Source organism: Polypterus senegalus, chromosome 4 (assembly GCF_016835505.1).
Source record: "Polypterus senegalus isolate Bchr_013 chromosome 4, ASM1683550v1, whole genome shotgun sequence".
NCBI classification, from domain to species: Eukaryota; Metazoa; Chordata; class Cladistia; order Polypteriformes; family Polypteridae; genus Polypterus; species Polypterus senegalus.
Window position 1 is genome coordinate 88,949,384 of NC_053157.1, and position 24,355 is coordinate 88,973,738.

The 24,355-nt window shown below is 37.6% G+C and overlaps 1 protein-coding gene across 2 annotated transcripts in view; it reads left to right on the forward strand.

Annotated features, from left to right (window-relative positions):
- The window catches only part of cfap97 (cilia and flagella associated protein 97), a 73,502-nt gene that overhangs the window by 33,609 nt on the left and 15,538 nt on the right, over positions 1-24,355 (forward strand). For both annotated transcript variants that reach the window (XM_039751002.1, XM_039751001.1), the window contains exon 3: positions 547-815. In XM_039751002.1, coding sequence (XP_039606936.1) covers positions 547-815 — 269 coding nt within the window. The remainder of the gene's footprint in view (positions 1-546; positions 816-24,355) is intronic.

Below are 24,355 nucleotides of genomic sequence, written 5' to 3' on the forward strand. Positions count from 1 at the left end.
TCTGAAATTGGATCTGTTCAAAACTTTTTAAAAATATGCCAGTGTCTAATCAATAACAATTTAGAACAATCTGTATCAGGTAAAAGGATACTCTTCCTTCCTTGCTTCTTCAAAGATTTTCTTTGTTGGCTTGCTCCCCTCTCTTTCTTTGTTTTGGTTGGGAGTTGAGTTTTGGATTTTTAGGTTCAATTTGATTGTATGAATTGTTATTTGCTTTTAATTATAATCAATAAAAAAGAACTAGCAACCGGTGCTGATAGCTTGGAAAAAAGCTTATAAGCAGTTGAAAAAAAACTATGCAAAATGCTTTGTTGTTTTTCATCTTTATTTTGCAATATGTTTTGCAATGCTGATATTTTCATGGCTTTTTGGTGATTATTTATAAATATAAATATAAATTCTCCAGTCACTAAGATGTAAAAAAATATATTTACAAAATAAAACTGTGCTTGTAAATGTATGGACTTTTCATTGGATGTAGATTTGAAAAGTCAAACTTTTTTTTGAAGAATGACATGTTTTATGCTTTTTTTTTATCACACATAGCTTTTATGCATCTAGACAACAGTTCAGAAAAGCAGCTGACTATCGATTGCCCTACACAAAGTTCAAGAAAAAACTTCTCCTTTAGCAATGAAGAGGTGAGACGCATTGATCGAGAAAATCAGCGCTTACTAAGAGAACTCACGAGGCAGACTGCAAAGCCTAAGAATAAGAATACATTGTCCAAGAAACCCTCCAGTCCTCCTGCAAGAATGTATCACAGTGCCCTCAACAGAAAGCGAGAGCAACAAAGAATTGAGAGAGAAAATATGGTGAGTATTACATGGACAGAAATGTATGTATGTGAAGCCTTAAGTAATCCAATATACAGTTAGGTCCATAAATATTTGGACAGAGACAACTTTTTTCTAATTTTGGTTCTGTACATTACCACAATGAATTTTAAATGAAACAACTCAGATGCAGTTGAAGTGTAGACTTTCAGCTTTAATTTTGCTAACATTACTCAAAGTTATTGTCTGCTTTTACATGCATTTTTATTACTCTTTAATATTGTTTTTTGTATCAGTATACTGCTGCTGGATTATGTGAATTTCCCCTTGGGATTAATAGTGTCTGTCTGTCTGTCTGTCTAATTCAGTGGGTTGAACAAAAAGATTGCATACAAATGTGAGGCAACTAAAGCATTTTTTAAAACAATCCCTTTATTTCAGGGGCTCAAAAGTAATTGGACAAATTAAATAACTGGAAATAAAATGTTCATTCCTAATATTTGGTCGAAAACCCTTTGCTGGCAATGACAGCCTGAAGTCTTGAACTCATAGACATCACCAGATGCTGGGTTTCCTCCTTTTTAATGCTCTGCCAGGCCTTTACTGCAGCAGCTTTCAGTTGCTGTTTGTTTGTGGGCCTTTCTGTCTGAAGTTTAGTCTTCAACAAGTGAAATGCATGCTCAGTTGAGTAAAGATCAGGGGCCTCATGTATAACGGCGTGCGTAGAACTCGCAGTATAACATGGCGTAAGCACAAAAGCCAAAATGTGCTTGCGCACAGAAAAATCCAGATGCAGGAATCTGTGAGTACTCCAACTTCCACGATCTTCTGATGCATAAATCCCGATCAGCGTGAAAACTAACGCTCGTGCACGCGCTTTATGTAACGCCCCAACTCCTCCCAGAATTACGCCTCTTTGAATTTGCAAATCAATATAAATCGCCCTTAAGCGCAGCCTTCTGGGAAAAGCACGGGGGAAAATATAAGAATTTCAGCGAATACCAAGTGGAGGCAAAGGAAAAACATACTATTTGTTTAATTAAACCGTGGTATAATCAACAAAAGGAAGTTGATCAAGTGACATACCGTTTTGGAATAAAAAAGAAATCACATATCAAAGTCGCCGTGAAAAGGCGAGTTGTAGCCCACTGTCTGAGTGTCATATAAAAGCTTATTAGGGTACAGAGAAAAAAAGGCACACAGTGGGGGAAAAAGCACGAAATGTCAACTTCAATCTTGGCATTTCCACTTTAATCACGTAGTTTATTTTGTCATTAAAGTAGAACATCATAAACTTCATCTTAAAATCGTTTAATTAACGAGTTTCTCAAATCACATCGTAATTAAAGTAGCACGTTAAATGCTTTGTTTTGTATTTGATCTTCTATGTGCTCTATGTGTGTGAATCACTACTTGCTTCTTAAACCAGCTCTCTTCCTCCAACTGGACACAGAATCGATGACATTCGTGATATTACAGCTCTCTGAATAACTAAAATACTGAGATGTATACGTGATATCATTTTCATGATGATAGGAGTTAAAGCACGTTATTAAACATGTGTTTCACTTCGATGAAATAATTTATTGCAGCATTACTCAGGGGGCGGCTCTAGGCTTGTGGTGGCACTGGGCAGAGGAAGAATCGGTGGCTCCTTCGCCCGCCAATGTCAGTAAGGTAGCTTATGCACAGTGGATGGCCACGTTCGTTGCAGACACTGCATAGCCGCATCGTGCTCATGACACAAGCATTTAACTTTTGCCGAAATTTGTCGCTGCGTTTTTAGCTGTGTTGTTATTTTCTCTTTCTGTTTTATATTCAATATATATTGGCATAGCCGTCACTGCAGTCAGTGCTTTTCTTTCCCCAAGTAACCGATCGCCACACAATCAGCTCTGTAATAGAAGTTAAGCCATCTGTAAGCTTAGTGCCGATTCTTCGAAACGTTTAAGGAACATTAAAATATCTTCGTAGTACATGTTTAATTATTATATCCTTCACGACACTCCAAGTGAAGAATATAGATTATTTAAATGAAGTTAAAGTTTTATCTGTATAATTTAATAAACATATTTTGCTGTATTTCACCTAAAAAATTATGCCGTCATCATATGTAAATACGCGCTTTATAAAGTGGCTCAGGTTGTGCGATATTATAACTGTAGTGCAAGTTTACAGTGGGGTGATTGTACTTACAAACAGTTCTACAAGGAGCAATTGATTGAGTGCGTTTTTAGTTCTTGGGATGAAACTGTTTCTGAACCGCAAGGTCCGTACAAGAAAGGCTTTGAAACGTTTTGCCGTGGCTGAGACAGCATGTGCTTGAAGCTGTATACCGATAATTTTCTTTCCGATCAGCTGCTGCTGTGATTCACACTCAGATACAGTGATATAAATACTCCGAGTGGTGCAGTGAGAGTAATATGGAAAAAGATGATCCGCTGTGGCAACTCCTAACGGGAGGAGCTGGAAGAAGAAGACGAAGAAGTGAGAGTAACAACACTAAAGCAGTTATGGTATTTGGAATACTATGGCTGTACCCTGGACCATTATTTTGTTACAAGTTAATTACAATCAGATGCTTTACACTGAAACTAACCGCATATTGTTTATTAGTGTATTTATAAAGCTGCGTCAGGAAAATAATGAGTAACCACACAGGAACAGTACCATTGCTTTGACGCTGGGTGCTGCCAGTCTGCAAAACCGAGCAGAGAACTTGCGTACGACAAGGCATGAGGTACCGTGGAAAAGTGCGTGGCTTTACGCCAAGTGTAGGTTTTTTTACATCGAGATTTGAACGAGGAAAAGTTCTTACGCAACATTTCTGTGCGTGCGCACCGTTTATATATGAGGCCCCAGGTGACTGACTTGACCATTCAAGAAATTTCCACTTCTTTGCTTTAATAAACTCCTGGGTTGCTTTGGCTGTATGTTTTGGGTCATTGTCCATCTGTATCATGAAATGCCGCCCAATCAATTTGACTACATTTAGCTGGATTTGAGCAGACAGTATGTCTCTGAACACCTCAGAATTCATTCGGCTGCTTCTGTCCTGTGTCACATCATCAATAAACACTAGTGTCCCAGTGCCACTGGCAGCCGTGCACGCCAAGCCATCACACTGCCTCCACCGTGTTTTACAGATGATGTGTTTGGCTTTGGGTAATGAGCTGTTCCACGCCTTCTCCATACTTTTTTCTTGCCATCATTCTGGTAGAGGTTGATCTTGGTTTCATCTGTCCAAAGAATGTTTTTCCAGAATTTTGCTGGCTTTTTTAGATGTTCTTTAGCAAAGTCCAATCTAGCCTTTCTATTCTTGAGGCTTATGAGTGGCTTGCACCTTGCAGTGCACCCTCTGTATTTACTTTCATGCAGTCTTCTCTTTATGGTGGACTTGGATATCGATATGCGTACCCCCTGGAGAGTGTTGTTCACTTGGTTGGCTGTTATGAAGGGTTTCTCTTCATCATGGAAATGATTCTGCGATCATCCACCACTGTTGTCTTCCGTGGACGTCCAGGTCTTTTTGCATTGCTGAGTTCACCAGTGCTTGCTTTCTTTCTCAGGATGTGCCAAACTGTAGATTTTGCCACTCGTAATATTGTAGCAATTTCTCGGATGGGTTTTTTCTGATTTCGCAGCTTAAGGATGGCTTCTTTCACCTGCATGGAGAGCTCCTTTGACCGCATGCTGTCTGTTCACAGCAAAATCTTCCACATGCAAGCACCACACCTCAAATCAACTCCAGGCCTTTTATCTGCTTAACTGATAATGACATAACGACGGACTTGCCCACACCTGCCTATGAAATAGCCTTTGAGTCAATTGTCCAATTACTTTTGAGCCCCTGAAATGAAGGGATTGTGTTAATAAAATGCTTTAGTTGCCTCACATTTTTATGCAATCTTTTTGTTCAACCCACTGAATTAAAGCTGAAAGTCTGCACTTCAACTGCATCTGAGTTGTTTCATTTAAAATTCATTGTGGTAATGTACAGAACCAAAATTAGAAAAAAGTTGTCTCTGTCCAAATATTTATGGACCTAACTGTGCAATATTGTTTTTGTTTTAAATTGAAACAATATATATATATATATATATATATATATATATATATATATATATACACTAATAAAAGGCAAAGCCCTCACTGACTGACTCACTCACTCACTCACTCACTGACTCATCACTAATTCTAAGTTCCCGTGAGGTAGAAGGCTGAAATTTGGCAGGCTCATTCCTTACAGCTTCTTTACAAAAGCTGGGCAGGTTTCATTTCGAAATTCTACGTGTAATGGCAATAACTGGAAGCTATTTTTCTCCATATACTGTAATGGAGTTGAGCTCAAAAGCCGTGGGGGGCGGAGTTTCGTGTGACATCATCACGCCTCCCACGTAATCACGTAGTACGTAGAAAACCAGGAAGAGCTCCAAAAAGCGCTAAAGAAAACATGCATTATATAATTGAGAAGGTAGCGAAACAATAAGAAGCGAGCGAGTGACATATACAGCCATATTCATGAGTGCTGCTACTTCGGAAACAAAGCACAGTGTAAACCTAAAGTTTAAATTAAGTTCATAGACAGGCTGCTGCTGGCGTTTGTCATGCCCACGGGTTTGAAGTTTAATGAGAGGGCACAGGATATAAACGAGAGTTTTGATCACTTTGTAACTAAGTTAAAATTGCAGGTGAAGGGCTGTGCTTATGCAAATTCCGAGAGTCTGTGTTTGTGGGGGATTGACAGTTAAGGCGGGTGGGGGAGTCACGCCATCATCTCCCCTCCCATTCACCTCATTTCGCTCTGAGCTGAGTTCCGCAGCTAACACAGTATTACGGAAGCGACTTTGTGACACTGCCACCAAATAATCACAGAAAAATCCACAAGTTAATACACACGCTGTCTCTACAGTTTCTCCACACTGAATCCTCCAGGCACTACTTACAAAAGGTTACATTGACAATCGTGTTACGTTATTTTTAAAATGTTTCCTTTTCTTACCACAAGCACAGCTGAGAAGCTTCGATGCATGTAATCCATAACACGTTAAAAAATCACGCATTTAATCACACTTTGCATTACAAACAAAGGGGAACTTCTGTCAATGCATGATTTCCTGGTACATTTATCAGGGCTTCCCGATTCATTTTACCCCGCACCCCCTTGGTTTGAGAAGAAGTATGAAAAAAATATGAGGTTAACACAGAAAAACAAATAACCAATTGAGGCTTTATGAATAATCGATTCGCCATCAATAATTGTTTTGGTAAAGCCATACTCGGTGTAATCCTCCTTCCATTTTATAATTTTTCCGCCACTAGCCATGATTAAATGAACGGTAAAAAAGTAAGAGCGAATCGAGGGTGACTTATTCAGGCAGGCAGGCGACAGCTCAATAGCTCGAATTTGGATATGAGTAGGTTCTATTTAGTCGGCAGAAATATCTTTGTTAGGAATGAAAGTTGAATTTAGTCTTTAAATTTCTATGGTAAAGAAAAAGTTATGCAATAATGACTAAATTTAACTATATAAAGTCAAAACTTGTATATATAAAGTCATTCCCGAATATATAAAGTCAAACTTGATTGTATAAAGTCACTGTCAGAATAAATAAAGTCAAAACTTGAATATATAAAGTCAGCGTTGGAATATATAAAGTCAGCACTGGAATATATAAAGTCCGCGTCGGAATATATAAAGTAAGCGCTGGAATATCCATCCATTTCCCAACCCGTTGAATCTGACCACAGGGTCACGGGGGTCTGCTGGAGCCAATCCCAGCCAACATTGGGCGCAAGGCAGGAACCAATCCTGGGCAGGGCACATGCATCATTTTCAAAACATTAACCGAACAGTGTTTTTTTAATTTATCTTTCTGAATACGTTTTTGTTAACTTAGTTCAGTTCAGGGTCTTTTCAATCTATATATATATATATATATATATATATATATATATATATATATATATATATATATATAGATATATATATATAGATATGACAACAACACTCATATCAATGACAAAACAATTACATTAACAATCATGTTACGTTATTTAAAAAATTTTTCCTTTTCTTTTTCATAACTTCTTTAACACATTACTTCTCCACTGCGAAGCGCGGGTATTCTGCTAGTGTGTATATATATATATATATATATATATATATATATATATATATATACATATACAGTATATATATATATATATATACACATAATATATAATTTGTATAAAATGACAGTCTGAAAAACGAAACAATTGTAAATTAATAAAATTAATAGCCTTGTCAGCAGTCTATTTTGTAATACAGTAGACCCCAGTGAAGTCACGGTTCAGAGTTTGTGGCCTCAGTCATTCACGGATTTTTCCTTAGAACCTAACTAATAATTGTTAGCGGAAACCGCAAATAATCTCCTCAGTTTTTATGGCTTTTTTGGTGGCAATACTGTACTGTAGATAGAATAGGAAGCAGCTGTAGAGAAAACCAAGACTTGGGATGGTGAAAGTAGCCAGTAGAATTTGAAACTGCAACTCCCAGCAGTCCCTGTAGTGGCTCTGATTGGTCTTCTGCTGAGGGTGCTGGTCAAAGAATGTAAGCACAACTTTTAAAAAGGGGGCCGGTGACCAAAAGCAAAAAAAAAAGCTTTTGTAATTTGTGTTTCAAGTTCCTGTCTGTCTGCCTTCTGTTGGGTTACCTATATTTATTGTCTGGTGTCTGCCTTTGTACATAAGGACTGAACGCGTCCACCTGTCTTCACCATTTCAGGGACTACCGGTTGGACTATCTGTACATTCCCATTCAACATGCGGCTCTCTGGACTATCTATTTTCATCATTACATTTCATCCGTTGCTGTTTTTCATGATTTACTGTGTGTGTTTTTTTTGAGCTTTATTGTATTTAATGTGTAATCGCTGTAATGGGAATGGGGTGGTATTGTTATTTTCTTACTTAATTTGTTTTCATTACATTCTTTATTTGCTTTACCGGTTTGCTTTGTTTTTGTGTCTCAAGGCTGGGTGCGTTCTTGAAATTGTCACCATAAAAATTAATAAATCACCTTCTTCTCGATTGCGGCTTCTCGTGTAAAGCTACGCTTACTTAAAAGTCTGAGCAGCACATGTCCTTTTTGGCTGATTGCTTTGTTTCTTTCTCCTCCCCTAGACATTCTCTGCTCCTGTTTGGTGTGCTCCTCTATGATGTTTGTCTATTGTTTAATCGATAACAATCTGCATGAGACATGTTTGTTTGAAGTGTTTGAATGAAGTTCAAACTGCACTAAGACTAGCCTGCAAGCATCTGCACTTACTTCTGTCTGCTTGCATGCAGCCAGTTTAAGCGCAGTTGGCTCATTGATTTACATCCATGGCGTCAGTTGCACTTTGTACATATTGTTCCAGTAGTTTTTAAAATAATTTTTACAGTTCATTAGCAGTGTGTAAAATGATCAGTGTTGCTGTAATTGTGATGCTCTTTGCATGAAAAAAATGTGTTCCATTAAAATTTCACTTTTTCTTTAATTGTGACGTTTACTCAAAATGTAGCAAAAACGTTTTTGGTGTTCAGGGATGCATTAACCCCCAAGTATGTGGTAGTTTAAATGTTAAAGCCCCAAGATGCTGCCGAAATGAGCTGCACCGTCTAAGGCTTCTGGCAATGAAGACGCACTTGCATAAATTACAGTACATATAGCAGTAACATCTGTACAGTATTTTATATTCTAGTACTGCGGGAGACAGTACAGTATACAGGTTTACCTTTACATTCTTTATTTTTAGGTATTGTATTAAGCTGAGTTTGAAATTAAATTAAACTGTTTGGGAGCATATTTAGTGTTTAAACTATGTAAATAGGCGTGTTTTTAACCACATCCAAAATTCACTGGTGCTCTAGGAATGTAACCCCCGCGAATTTTGGGGGTGTAGTGTACATTTTAGGCTTTCTCACAAAAAACATGAGTGTGTTGCAGTATATATTTTGGATAGTGTTAATATTTCAAATAGATAACATTTTACATGTCTGCATTGCAGATTTATTTACCAGAGTACTGCTTGACTGAACATTTCCAATGCACTGAATATTTTTAATTCCTTGTTGCACTTGTATACAAGGCAATTTGATGCATCTAGCTGAATTTTGTATGTAAAAGTTTTATAAAAATTTGTCTAAAGAAAAGACAAAAAAATGTTTTACTACAGAGAATTGTAAAGGAATGTGGTTAGTGCTTGATGTTTAAGGGGATGGGGAAAAAAAATGGTTTGCATGCTTATCTACAGCTGACCACCAGATGGCAGTGTCTTACAATGTAAATATCTTTTGAACACTATTTTGTCTCATTAATTTCTGCTTTTGTCTCTGTGGATGTTGTTTTTTTATTGAAATACCTGTTTAAAGAAATTGTAATGAAACTATTCAAGACACAAAACCGATTTATTCCTTGTTAAACAACCTTTAATATGCGATTTATTTTTATTGATAGTATTTAACTTGTTCACACCTTGAGCCTGTGACTGCTGAGATAAGTACCGGCTCACCAGAACCAGGATAAAAAGTAGTATATTGTGTGTGTGTGTGTGTGATTGTTTGTATATATACTATGTAGTATATGTATAGTGTTCATTGTAAATAAAGCAAGAGGTGATGTTTAAAAAAAACACAAAGGTTGTGTATCCAATCTGGAAACTACATTTAATTGTGTTTTTGTTGTCTGCTAAATAAAGGCACAAACAGTTTAAAAGAGGGTAGCTCTCGGTAGAATGGTAGAATGACCCACTTCCTGTGTCAAGGTCCTTGTAAGGCGATAGGGACTGGAAGGGGTGGTTTTTGATGTACCTGGGAGTAATTTCAAGGCTCTTCAACTGTGGACTTTTTTTCATCTTATCTGAGGAAGAAAATGGGGAGTGCATGAATATCTGTGTCTGCAATTTGGCCACAATTGCTCATCATTTTATATTTGATATTTTCTATGTTTTAGAATAATGATGGCAACATCGAAACAAGGAAATATAACATGGAATTTTGTAAAGTACAAAAAGTGCTTAGAAAAGTCTTATATTCTAGATTCTTCAAAGAAGCACCCTTTACCTATAACAGCTTTGCACACTCTTAACATTGTCTCAACAAGCTTCATGCAGTAACCTGCCAGGATGCTTTTCTAACACTCTTGATGGAGGTCCTTTATATACAGAGTATTTTTGGCTGCTTTTCCTTCACTGTCAAGTTCAACTCATCCCAAGCTCTCTGAATTGAGTTTATATTGAGTGACTGTGGTGATGAGGTCATCTGCTGCACAAGTCTGTCACTCTCCTTAATCATGCTGGTTAAATGTGCCTTCAAGTTTTAAGCAAATTGCTTATAGTCTCACAAATAATGCATCGCCACACAATCATCCCTCCTCCCCCATGCTTCACGGTAGGAAACATACATGAAGATATCATCCATTCACCTTCCCTGTGTTTCATGATGACATGGTGATTGAAACCAAAAATTTGAACTTGCCAGACTAAAGGTCAGATTTCCCCTTTTCTGATGTTCACTGACAGTGTTATTTGGACCAAGCAAGCCTCTCCTTCTTCTTCTTTGTTGCATATCTTTCATGAAGGTCGGATTCCCACAGTCTTGTCGGAACAATGTGATGTAATCTATCAGGGCTATAATATGAGGTGCAGTTAACTGGTGATTTTGAGGCTGGTAACTAATAAATTTATCCTGTACACAAGATAATTCTTAGCCTTTCTGCGACAATCTTCGTGAAAGCTGGTGTCTTCATCGCTCTTTATGGTTTTTGTAACTGCACTTGAACAAACTTTCAAAATTCTTGAAATTTTCAGGATTGATGGAAGTTCATTTCTGAATTTAATTGTATACAGTTTTTTCTTTATGCTACATTGAGTATTTAAGCCATATAATAGACTGTTATAATCCACATTATTAGGTATTATTATTTACAGTATATCCTCCAATATTTGTCATAACACAACTTACTGGTTCAAAACATTTCTATAATTGAATAATTCTATAGAGTAGCATTTAAAGAGGCACACATATTTATTAGGATTATATAGTGATTTTCCAACATTAAATTTCACTAAACCAGTTACCAGTGTCTACTGTTATCCAGTTGTCTGTCATATTATATACATTTACATTCAAACTGCAGCTCTAATTTACTTAATATATCAGAGGTTTAATTTTAGTATTTAATTAAACAATTTGCATTTTTTGGAACTTCTGCAACCTTTGTGCTTAATAACAAAACTGTTTTTTATTTAAAATACTAATTACCTACAAAAAACTAATTTAATATCAGAAATAATCTTACTGAGTAACAACCTTATGTTTTGGCAGTGTGAAGTGGGGTATTGACATTAACCTTTAATACATAAACAGTATATACAAAATAATCCAAAGAGTAAAATAATTTTTGCAAAAGAATCATAAGAATAATGTCACTTAGTGTAGCGTAGTAGTATTTTTAGCTGCTGTATGTTGGGTTCAACACCTCAACACAGAAATAATGTATATACAGCCAGCAATGAAAAAAGTCTATATTTGCGATTCATTTACCTCGTTAGAAAAATAAAACAAAGTAATATGGTTGTGCAGATTTTTGTATTTTGTTTATGGTGAACCTACCAGAAAACTCATAGGGACTAAATATCTAAGGAATATTGTTTTGAGGAAATAGGGACTGGAATATGTATTTTTTTAAGTCATTGCAAATGTTTTTTTTTTCATTTGCTTAAACATTTCACAGCTATACCATGTCACACATTTTTTATATGTTTGATCATGGACTTGTATTTTGTACTGATGGTCTGTACATCAACATTTCTCTTACATTTTAATTCTAAATACAATAGAACCAGCCTGTGGTGCTGTAATGCTTATCAGTCATGCTACATATTGCATACATTAGTAAAAAAAATAAGGTAACAGGGATGATTACTGGAAAAACTGCTGTTTGACATGTGTTGCCCTACTAATTATAATTCCGTGTGAGCCTTTGCACTTCCTAAGAGTTAGCAGGCATTAGAATTTCCTGGCATTGGAAAGTACAAAATACAGGTAGTCCCCAAGGACATCCGACCTACGACTTATGAATGGGGCCACAGCTGCGACGCATGTGCCTCAGTAACTGCCGCTCCATCATCTTCGGCCAGGGGATGCTGCAAGTGGTGGCTGGATGGAGGCTGGAGGGGGGCGATTTCGCTGCTCGCACAGTGTAGTGCCCCTTGGGCGTCTCCCGGCGGCAAGCAGTGACCCGTGGTCCATAGTCACCGGTGCCACAGCTATCGCTCGTGTGCAGGACTGAGACTTGATGGGGTGGTTCGCTGCCTGCCGACCACACCGCCGCAGCTACTGCTCCTGACTGGATGCAGGCTGGATGGAGCAGAGGGGGGTGTTTCACTGCCTGCTCACCACACACGGCTGCCCCGTTTGTTCTCTGGTGATGCTGCAAGCTGTGACCCGGTTGTGGCTGAACGGAGGCCATTGAGGGTGAACAGGGCGGCGGGGGTAGCATTGTAGTGTGTCTCGGGTGGCTGCCTGTTGAATGGGGGTGGTTGTGGGCGATTCACTACCCGCCTTTGGCTGCACCGTGTTCGTTCTCGGTGGGTGGACGCTGCAGGCAGCGTACTGTAATGGAGGTGACTGTGTGGTGGGCAGGTGGTGAACCGCCCCTCGCCACCCCATTCATTCTCAATAGCAAGCCTGCTTGTACTGCTACGCACATAGCAGGAAGTTGTCTCTTGTCAGTACATCAGACGTATTGACGACGGGTGCCTTCCTGCTGTGATAGCTTGTACAGTGCTGTGCACAGGGGCTCATCTTAACCTTTTGTCTTCACCCTTCAAGAATGTCTCTGAAACACAAATCTGATGCAAGTGCTGGTCATACAGTAAAGAAGAGAAAAACCATCACCATTGAAAATAAAGTAGAAATAATAAAAAGGTCAGAGAGAGGTGAAACTCCGTCATTCATTGGCAGAGCACTTGGTTACAGCCTGTCAACAATGGCATTTATTAAAATAATGTACCTGTTCCGACTTACATACAAATTCAACTTAAGTACAAAACCTACAGTCCCTATCTCGTACGTAACCCGGGGACTGCCTGTACATTAAATGCAGTAGATTTTCTTCTACAGTTAGACTATAGTCAAGTCTTCTTTGAACTGCAATATTCTTATAAAAGGTTGAACTGATAAAGATCATCAGAGACTTACCTATTACATTTTTCAGTCTGCTTTTGTAGCTGTATTTACTCAATTAAAAGATGAATATTGATGCAGTATTTGTCTATCAACAGGGAGAATATCAACCTAAACATTCATCTCATTAGTTATCAACTCCTAAAGTTTATTGATTTGTATTTAAATTTAAAAAGATGATAAAGCAAAAGGCTGAAACACTAGAAATAAAATTTTAGCTGCAGCATCATAGATTTTATACAGCAAAGAAAGAGCTAAGCAGTGAAAGCAGAGAAGACTGAACTGAAATAGATGGCAACAGGTGCTTCTGCTGACCAGTCAGCTGACATACAAATGGGCATAACCTCTGCTTTAGCTACATACTGTAGTTAGACATTTTAAGTCTTTAACTTATTAATATGTTAGAAATCAGACTGACTACGCATACAATGTCCCTGATTAATGCATATGAGCTAATGTTTACTGATATTTATTTTTAATAGAATAAAATGTGCTTTTAATCCTTGGTGCATATTTTTTTGAGAATTGATCTTAGCTGGACTATTCTTGGAAGAGCATTACAGAGTAATATGTATGGCAATAATAAGTTGCCATTAGTGGCTTTGACAAGCTGTATGTATATAGGTTAAGGGTCTCAGCTGACTGGGTCCATCTGTACTTCGTTAACATTAGAATGAATGAGCATAGAGCATATTTTAATAATGAGCAGTGCAACACTAGGGTATCCCAATACATTAAATTGTTGAAGGATGGTTTGCAACTGTTTCAGCTGTGTTTTTTGCATTAACATGTTCTCATTAGTAAAACAGAGTCTATCTGTTGCTGTGGAGCTTTGTACTTTCTCTTTTATGTCATATCTAAGCAATATGTTAAGTCTGCATCTTAATTAATGGAAACATTTATCACTACATTTTTACTTTTTATTTGTTCATCCCATTTTTAATATGTGTAATCCAAATTCAAGATCATGGGGAAAGCAAAGCCCCATACATAAGGTGGGTGTAGTAACATAGTCTGTTCCAACTCTGCTTTAAGACAGACAGAGTGGAGGGATTTTAAGTAACCAACAGAAGTTGGGACACCTGTGCAAATTATTTGCTTCAACTTCCAATGCGTAATTTACTTTAATTGTTACAGAACATTCATAGGTTGTAACCTATTAGTTTTTACCTGAAGGAGGCCCATTAGTAATATTCTGAAATTTCTTTTTTTTTTTTGTTTTTGCTAACTTAAACTTTAAATTGAAACCTCTGGCAGTTTACTGCTTACCTTTTCATCATTTTAAGTCATTCATTGATTTTGATCTGATTATATTTTTGAAGAAAAACTAGATGATTTGTTTTATCAAAAATCTTATTTTATTTTATTTTATTTTTTCATTCCAGTTTGTCCCACTTTTTATAATGATATGAATGTAGACGCCTAAACATTGATTGGGAAGAGCTTTACTTTATTATATTTAAGTTTTTTCTCTTTCCTTATTATTAAATTATTACTGTATTTTTCACATATTCAATACTACTATACTTTAGGGCCAAAAAAAAGTGCTTTGGTATTGCACCTAAAAGTAATTGTCTCGGTAGAGTGGTTTCTCAGTTAAAATGGACACATTTTAGTTTTAGTAGTACTAAGGTAGTTTTTTTTTTTTTGTCCTGTCCGGCTGTGAAGCAAACAGAATTGATGTCTGAATACTGTAGACAAGCCTTACAAATTTACTCTCAGGTGGAACGTTAAAGCTTCTGCTTTAATGTCACGCCTGATATTAAAACTTTATTGTGAATGTTTTTTGTATGCATTTTAATTCCAACTGGACACGGAGACAGAGGTGAAAAAGAAAGAAAGAGAGAAAAGGAAAGGGGTGGGGTTTACAAAAACTGTTAATGATGGACAAGGATCTGCTTCTAGACCTGTAAAAAGAGAAAAACAAAACAAAGAAAAAAGGGACACACAACAATACAACTAGAGCAAAATATCAATGTGTCAAAAAATAAAATCAATATTGTTTTGCTAAGCAATCACACAATAATAAATCTCAGTGAATTTAGTACCAACCACAGCCTTAAGACACGTGTTGAGAATGCCCAAGTCCGTACTTATGAGAGCACCATGTGAGCACCTGTGTGCGTACACGCGCTTGTATAAATAAGGTTTCTCTATAAGGAGCGTCCAATAGTGACTTTGAGGGGCCGCAGATCTGCCCCCAAAGACGCGCGGTAGATGGAGGGAGCTCCAAGCACCAGAGATCCAGGAGCTGCCCCAGAGTGCAGGGACCCCAAGGAGACTGTCACCGAAGAAGCCCCAACCCCGCCCGAGAAAAAAAAAAAGTACTAAGGTAGTTTTAGAATGTTACCAGTATAGAGATTTACCACAAGCTTAATCACAACTTCTTACTTTGTGTTGAAAATTTAAGAGTGTTATATTTCACTATAGGTTTTCTTTCTTAGTATAATATATTTACACAAAAATAGGTAAATACAATATGTTTGTTTTTTATGTAACTTTGTTGCTCCTTCTCAGAGCATAGGCCATCGATTATAGATCTCCAGCACTGTCTGTTTTGTGCTACCATTACTAACTGCCGCCACTCAAGTCCTGTTGACTTAATGTCACCGTCAAGGTACCCCCTCAAGGTGTTTTAAGGTCACCCTTATTTCCTCTTCCGTTGATGGTTTTAAGTTAAGGCCTGCCTAGTGATATTGTCTGCAGGTTTTCTCAGGAGTGGGTGTCCTTGCCACCTCCACTGTCTCCTCAAGGTCTCTTTATCCATGGGACATTGGTGCATCTGTTGCCATAGATCAACATTGCTGATGGTTTTTGGCTAGTTGATATGAAGGATTCGGAGCGGATACTGGTTTATGAAGCTTTGGATCTTCTTCACCTGGATCTGTTGCAAGATAAGTGAAGAACTCTTCTGGGGCTTTATTCTTAATTCTTATGGTTCTTCACTGCTTCTTTTGACTTTCAGGATTTTTTCAGATGTAGGAAAATCATCATATATTCTTGAAGTCACAGTCCAGCTAGGACTCGTCATCAACAGAGCATGCACTAAGAACACCATGTAAAATGTACAAACAAACAGTTATAATACATGTAGTTCATATTTGTGTGTATAAGCTTTGCAATTTAAGCATCATTTTATTCAATTCTAAGTGCATCTATTAGTGATACTAGATGCAAGTACACTATAAAGTATAGTAAACTAAGGCTTGTCGGCAGCAATGAGAGGAAAATAAAGCGTATTGTGTAGAAAATAAACTTTACTGAACATTATAAGAACTAAAGACATAGTCTATCTGACCGACCGACATTTCCCTGATATTGGATCTGTCATTGGTGATGCTTAATATCATTAGAGTAATTGTGTAATATTTATTTTTATTATGTTTATCCTGATGTATTTTTCATGTATGTTATGAAGTAAATTATTATTAAAAATGCCAAGATATCCAATAAGAAGTAATAGCAAGGAGCTAGACAAAGGCATGATTTTGCTCTTTCAGAGAATAATCACTCTTTAAAAAATTTTATATTTTGATAAATCTTTTCCATTTTAGTGTTCCTAAAGCATAATTAAAATTACAGATACTTATGATGAAAAATCCACTGTGATTTTGAAAGCCAGTGTTAGAGATAATAACTTGGAAAATAACTTTACTAAATCAGGTGGATGTTCGTAATTGGATGATGATAAAGTTGTAAACATTTTACAGTGTACCATGTAGCAAATGGCCAGCTGTATATGACAACCATCAAAAACACTTGCAACACATATAAAAGAGCACCACAATGCTGTCAGAAGGAAGGACCCATGGTTTCTGATATATGCACATACAAGTTCAAAAGGACATATGTTTAACTGGGATATGGTTGCCAGTAAGAATCAAGGCAAATATTAAAAATGCCAGAGAGTTGGCTGAATCATGGCTATCAAGCAAAAATGCCATCAGCAGACACTTGGACATGAACCCAGCATATGCAGGCTTAAAAAGAAGAACATCTGCATATTAATTAAGACTTTATGTTCAACATCCCTGAAACCCCACCTTATTATTAACCCCTCCTTCCACCACCTACCAATTTTCTATATATTGCCTTTAATTGCTGTATGTTTAATTATTTTCCTCTGATGATGACTCCTGGTAGGGTTTGAAAGCTTAGGAATAAAAAACTATTTTAAGATACATGACACATCTTCTCACTTTGCGGATTTCTAGATACATTTTACAGTCTACATTTTCATGATGATCCTGTTTTTTTCTCTACCAGCTCTTCACCACATTTATTTCAGGCACCTCACACCTCAGTCTCTGCTTGTGGACCGTTATGTGAGATATGATCTGACTTCGGAAAATTCAGGCAGCATAGTAGGTTCTAGAACAGTGTTTCTCAACCTTTATAGTGTCACAACTCACTTTTTCCCATTTAAGTGCCTTTGCGATCCAACAAGGTCAGTTTCCCCCTGGCAAATCTAGCATGGCTGTCTCCCTTGGTAAATTTAGCACAATCGTTACATTGGGAGGGAGATCGAGCATGATCATTGTGGTAGTGACCCACTACCAATTTAAACAGCAGCAAGTTGCAACCCACTAGCGGCAACCTCTGATCCACTTTTGGTGAGAAACACTGGTCTAGAGTATCATGCCACCTTTCCCACAGGAGTGCTTTTATTTGGGATAAATACTCTTTAAATCTGCTTTGATTAAGTCCCCGGCAATAGTAAATAATATCTTAGGATGTAAGTGTTCATGTTCTGTAACAATGTTGTATAGTTAGATCAGTACATTGCTCATGATTGCTAGCAGTGAGGTGTAGGTAGCATCCAGAAAGGAACTAGAGAATGTTCTCAGAAGATAAAATAAAATAACATAGTAAGTACTTGATCATTATATTGTCTAGATTAGTTGAGAAGTTTTGTGCTATGATACTTGTTTCTGTGTACTATGTTTTTTTTTTAACACAAAACCATGTCTGCTTTCCCTTAACAATTCAGTTTGATCCATACTGCACATAGAGAAAGCATCCAGCTGTATCTTAGACTGTGTGACGGACGGCCTTGGCCCCTGCATGGGCAGTGGGCCAATGTACTGGAAGGATCAGGGGAGCAGATGTTCACAGGGCGCTGCCTTCCCTGGAGCACTAGAGGGCAGCTCCCCTGGGTTGCTGTGGCTCTACTGATTCCTGCAGGGGTTCATGGGTGTAGGAGTTCAGGACAACCCTGTTGGGTTTCATGGGGGCCACCAGGGGGAGCTGCAGAACTCTATTGGACTTTTACCATACGTGGCAGTGATTCGATGTCTAATTAATGAGCCACCTGGAACACTCCCAGGACCAGCTTAAAAGGAGCCACCTCACTTCACTCACAGAGCCAGAGGAGTGGAGGCAGAACAACAAAGTTGAGGGGAGTGAGATAAAAGTGCTTTTCTGTGACTTGACTTGTGTCTGCATCTGTCTGTGTCAGGGTTGGGTGGCAGAGCACCCTCCAGTGGCCACAGCTGGTGTCTTAGAGGTTATCCAATTTTCCAAGAAACATAAAGCACAAAAGTCCCAGATGACTCCACAAAGCCAGACTTCCTCTGGTAGCATTTAATTTTTCTGTTAACATTAAAACATTAACCAGAAAAATGCTGAGCAGGGGAGGTCATTGGCAACAGTGTTTTGTTAACACCTAGGTACCTCCCCTTTGTTCTTGTTACCCTATTACATAGGTCTGCTAATCTAGTTATTCCAAGTTGTGATGGTTAAAGTGATTTGGCTATGAAAACTTTATATATTTAACAGTAATCCTGTATACTTGCTCTACTGATTACAAGGATTTGACAATATTGATGAATTATAACTAATTTGGTGACATAGATCTGCAAAGGTTAGCATTATTGCCTTACAGATTTAGCATTCTATGTTCAAATCCTGCACTGCAGTCACTGTCTATTTGAAGTCTGCGTGTTCTCCCTGAGTTTCCTCTAGGGTTTCATCCATATATACTCAAAGATTGTGTGTTGTGATAGATTAGCACCATAATTATGACTGGTTCCTACCTTCTGTCCGCTGCTGCTGGAATAACATTCACATTTTGTGATCAATACCAGGGAAGAAATGAGGCAACAAAATGACAGAAAAATTGCATACACTGTTCACAAAAGCCACATACGTATGTTAAGCAGGATAAACTGTCTTAATAACAAAAGTACACAGTGTCATTTCATAGTAATGAAATGTTATGCATTTACAATCACTGAACACAGTGTGATCAAATGTTACTCCTGAGAGGGAAATGTCATTTGAAGATCATTCTAGGATATCATATTTCGGGAGCAGTTCAACTCTGTGCTTAGGCTATTTTGGGCAATAGTGCTTCCTTCAACTTCTGCTTACCTAGTTATTTCCATCTGACACTGAACAGGCTGCTGTTTGATGCAAAACCACTTGTGACATGTTGTATAGGAGCCAAGAATTATTTTAACACTAGTCTTAGTGTTAAAGTTCATGTCTTTTTTAGTTGCTGTTTCTCTATTATTATGTTCAGCTTCAATAGAATTAACCTCTATATTTGATTTTTAGGCTTTGCTTTTAGGATTGGTGTCATTATTAATAATGAATAACACATTTAAGTTAATGATCAAGTCCAATTTTGTCTGACATTTTGCACTGAATGTGAACAAAAAATTTAATTGCACTTGTTAGCCATAGTTAACAAATACAGAGAAATGCACAAATCTGCAGTTGTGAGTTATATAGATTTCCTGTATCAATGAACACATTAATTTGTTTTCACATAGATGGCGAATTCAAATTTTTCTTTGATTGAAAAGTGAAACAGGATGTTGTTTTGATCATTCAACCTTTAAATTGAAGTTGAAAGTAAAGCTGTGCCACATACTTTCTGAAAGTGATTATCCAACATGTATATTATTTTATATCTTTTACTACTTTTATTTTTTGCCCAAATCCTAATATAAATTATTTTTTTGTTCCATATACTTATGCTGTTGACTATATTTTTTGCATTGTGTTTATAGTTACATAGCTATAAAAATAAAGCTGAATTTTGGTGTTTGTATCAGCATCACACAAAAAAGACTGCAAAGATTTTTATGAAATTTGAGGATCACTCATGCTTAGACAAACACGGAATATTGGCTATATACTGTCTGAATACCCCTGTGAGGGTGGTGTGAGTGCCAATGAAATTAGTGTGATCTATCTGACAAAGCAAGAACACTGAACAGGTTGCAGTGGTGATTAGAGTGCACTTCGTTTAAATGGAGTGGATCACTGTGTGATTGGAAAAGCGATTTGGAGTTGGAAGCATAACTTCTCACTATTAAACCAGAATTGCAGTTTCTCTGTTGTACTTGAATTAATATACTTTGCTAACTACAATCAAGTAGTCATAATCGTACAACTGAGTCAAATCTTCTAATAAATTAGGATCACAAATCATAATTTATCTAAAGACAATATTTTTTCCCCCACTTACAGCAAAGTTTTAAAATAATTCCCGGCAAACAACAATAACAGACACTTCTCACCTTAAGTCAAGTTTCTGACATTTAATTTTTGGCCTTGCCCTACAGAGGGCCCCACCCCCTGCTTAGCTCAGGATTCTACAGTGTGATCTACAGTCATATGAAAAAGTTTGGAAACCCCTCTCAGCCTGCATCATAATTTACTCTACTTTAAACAAAAAAAGATAACAGTGGTATGTCTTTCATTTCCTAGGAACATCTGAGTACTGGGGTGTTTTCCGAACAAAGATTTTTAGTGAAGCACTATTTAGTTGTATGAAATTAAATCAATTGTGATAAACTGGCTGTGCTAAAATTTGGGTAGCCTTATAATTTTGCTGATTTGAATGCATGTAACCGCTCACTACTTATTACTTGCAACACCAGATTGGTTGGATTAGCTTGTTAAGCCTTGAACTTCATAGACAGGTGTGTCCAGTCATGAGAAATGGTATTTAAGGTAGTCAATTGCTGGTTGTGCTTCCCTTTGACTCTCCTCTGAAGAGTAACAGCATGGGATCCTCAAAGCAACTCTCAAAAGATCTGAAAAGAAAGATTGTTCAGTAACATGGTTTAGGGGAAGGCTACAAAAAGCTATCTCAGAGGTTTAAACTGTCAGTTTCAACTGTAAGGAATGTAATCAGGAAATGGAAGGCCACAGGCACAGTTGCTGTTAAACCCAGGTCTGGCAGGCCAAGAAAAATACAGGAGTGGCATATGTGAAGGATTGTGAGAATTGTTACAGACAACCCATAGATCACCTCCAAAGGCCTGCAAGAACATCTTGCTGCAGATGGTGTATCTGTACATCGTTCTACAATTCAGTGCAATTTGCACAGAGAACATCTGTATGGCAGTGTGATGAGAAAGAAGCCCTTTCTGCACTCACGCCACAAACAGAGTCACTTGTATGCAAATGCTCATTTAGACAAGCCAAATTCATTTTTGAACAAAGTGCTTTGGATTGATGAGACAAAGATTGAGTTATTTGGTCATAACAAAAAGCACTTTGCATGGCGGAAGAAGACCACATTCCAAGAAAAACACCTGCTACCTACTGTCAAATTTGGTGGAGGTTCCATCATGCTGTGGGGCTGTGTGGCTAGTTCAGGGACTGGGGCCCTTGTTAAAGTCGATGTATTCAACCCAATATCAACAAATTCTTCAGGATAATGTTCAAGCATCAGTCACAAAGTTGAAGTTACGCAGGGGTTGGGTGTTTCAACAAGAAAATGACCCAAAGCACAGTTCGAAATCTACAAAGGCATTCATGCAGAGGGAGAAGTGCAATGTTCTGGAATGGCCATCACGGTCCCCTGACTTGAATATCATCGAAAATCTATGGGATGATTTGAAGCAGGCCGTCCATGCTCGGCAACCATCAAATTTAACTGAATTGGAGAGATTTTGTATGGAAGAATGGTCAAAAATACCTCCATCCAGAATTCAGACACTCATCAAAGGCTATAGGAGGCGTCTGGAGGCTGTTATATTTGCAAAAGGAGGCTCAACTAAGCATTGATGTAATATCTCTGTCGACCTCGGATAAGCAGTAGATAATGGATGGATGGAATATCTAAAGTATATACTGTTGATGGTGCCATATAAAATTAAAGTTGTTTCAATGGCTTCTGGCTAAGGAGGAATCTGTCTTGGACCATAACACGAATAAGAAGAAGAATTCAAAAATTATACACTTAGAAAGTGACATATAACATATACAGTGAATTTGAATAGAATTCTCAACTATGATGCTAATAGCAAACAAACCAAACCTTAAATCTTTATAAAAACACACATCACAAAACTATCATTAGAGCATAGGCAGATTAAATGTCTTGTTTAGAGCAACGATTGACTTGGCAGTGTTGTCAAATGCCTTGGTCTACTGTAGCATGATTACCTAGTGGTTTAAACTGAAGTTGCACTTTTAATGCTCAATCAGTAAGACTCGTAAATTAAGGAAAAGGAAGAAATAACTCCTAAAATATGGTGAACTTATGTCAGAAGTAAACTGAACATACTCCCAGTTTGTACTTTAAAAATAAAATAAAATTTTTAAGAATTGCCTTTTATTATTTTGTTGATATTTTATCATAAGTCATGAAGTCAAAAATATAGCTTGTTTAAGATAACATTAGTTATTAAAATACTGTTTATTGCTGTTTGCAAGCTTTTTTTTTTACTCAAATTGTACAACTCTTATTATTTATTTCTGCAAACAGTGCATAGAGTTAATGGATATAGAATTTTTATTTTTAAAAAGTTAATGCTACGTTTGGGTAAACACCATGTGACTGTAAAAATGTCACATTTGAAAAAGTACAGAAGGGACGTGCCTTTAAGCAATATATTTATAACCAATAATATAATGCATATCCTATAGGCAGTACATACTGTAGCAGGAATTTTTACTAGGAATGCTGGGAACAATTTTACTTCCCAGTAACATTGAAAGAACTGAAACATGGATAACAAATTAGTTTGTAATTGGGATCTTCAAATGTGGTAAGTCAGACTTTTTGCCATGTGAAGAAATAAATGCAAGAGAGACAGATTAAGGATTGTTTAGCCTTCCCCATATACTGTCATAGCGCAATAAACAAATCAGTATGCACTGATATCACAGTCAAGTTCATGTAAACAGTTGACAACCAAGCAAAGACAAATGGAGCAATTTATGTAATCTTGACTTGAAGTAGGCGGAGGGAAGGGGGGTGACGTGAGTAGAAGATGATGGAGGTGATGTCATTGGAGGACGATCGTAAGTAAAGTCATCAGGGATGGATGGATGAGAACACAGAAGTTTTTCATGTGTCAGGATGGCATTTTAATGTGTAGAATATAAGGTGTGTAATGTTTTTGTTCTTCCTTTTTCCTAATGCGGAAAAGAAAAAAGCATTAATACGCTGTCTTAAACCCCGCTCAGGTGTGCTTTCGCGCTCTGTTGGGCCTTTGGCTGCCCCCTGATCGCATGTGTATGACAGCTATCAAATGTATTCCTCAAAATAAAGCATACATAAACATGGCATATCCTTTCCAGATAGGCAAAGTGCAAAGAGTGGAGTACTGTCCTCCTTTTCATGAAAGAATACTAATGATGATAAGGCACTCAAACAGTGAAAGAGCTGTAAAAAAGAAAGTAAAGTGGACTGGACAAGGGGTTCTCAACCTTTTTAAATCAAAGGCCCTACCACTCAACCCCCATAGGCAGCCTCCCTCAAACTCCTGACAGCTTCTAAAAGAATAACCATATTTAATTATGCAATGTTATAAACATTGTAGATATTTATCATTCAAGTTCAGATGGTGCTATTTAAAAGCAAATAAAATGCTTCATTTTAAAATAGTCACTGGTCAGTGTCTTAATTAGATGACAGCTCTTGCTGCCTATGAATAATTTGTAGGGAGATCCTTGACAAACACACTCATTTTGAAGGTTATTATGACAGTAAACCCTTGGCTCACACAGTTGGATGGCACTGATCAACATGCATGATACTTTGCACCACACTAACAGCAAAATGTTTCCAGTGGCACTACTTGCAGCTCTCAGGGTGTTGTGGTCCATGGCCGGCTTTTCATTCCGGCCAATACACCCAGGCCACCAGATGGAACTCTCCCTGCAGCATGGAGAGGTGCCCCGGATACCAGCAGGGAATCACGGACAATGATGTTTTCCTTTTCAGGCCTGCTGGATACCACAGGGGCCAACAGAGGACGCTGCAGGGAGGCCCAGAGAGTCATTTGTGCCCTATAACCCAGAAGTACATCTTAGTAACAGCGACGTACTTCCGGGGTGAAGAAAAGGACTTTTATCTGACCCGGAAGTGATAAGGAATCATGGACTGAAGGATGGGG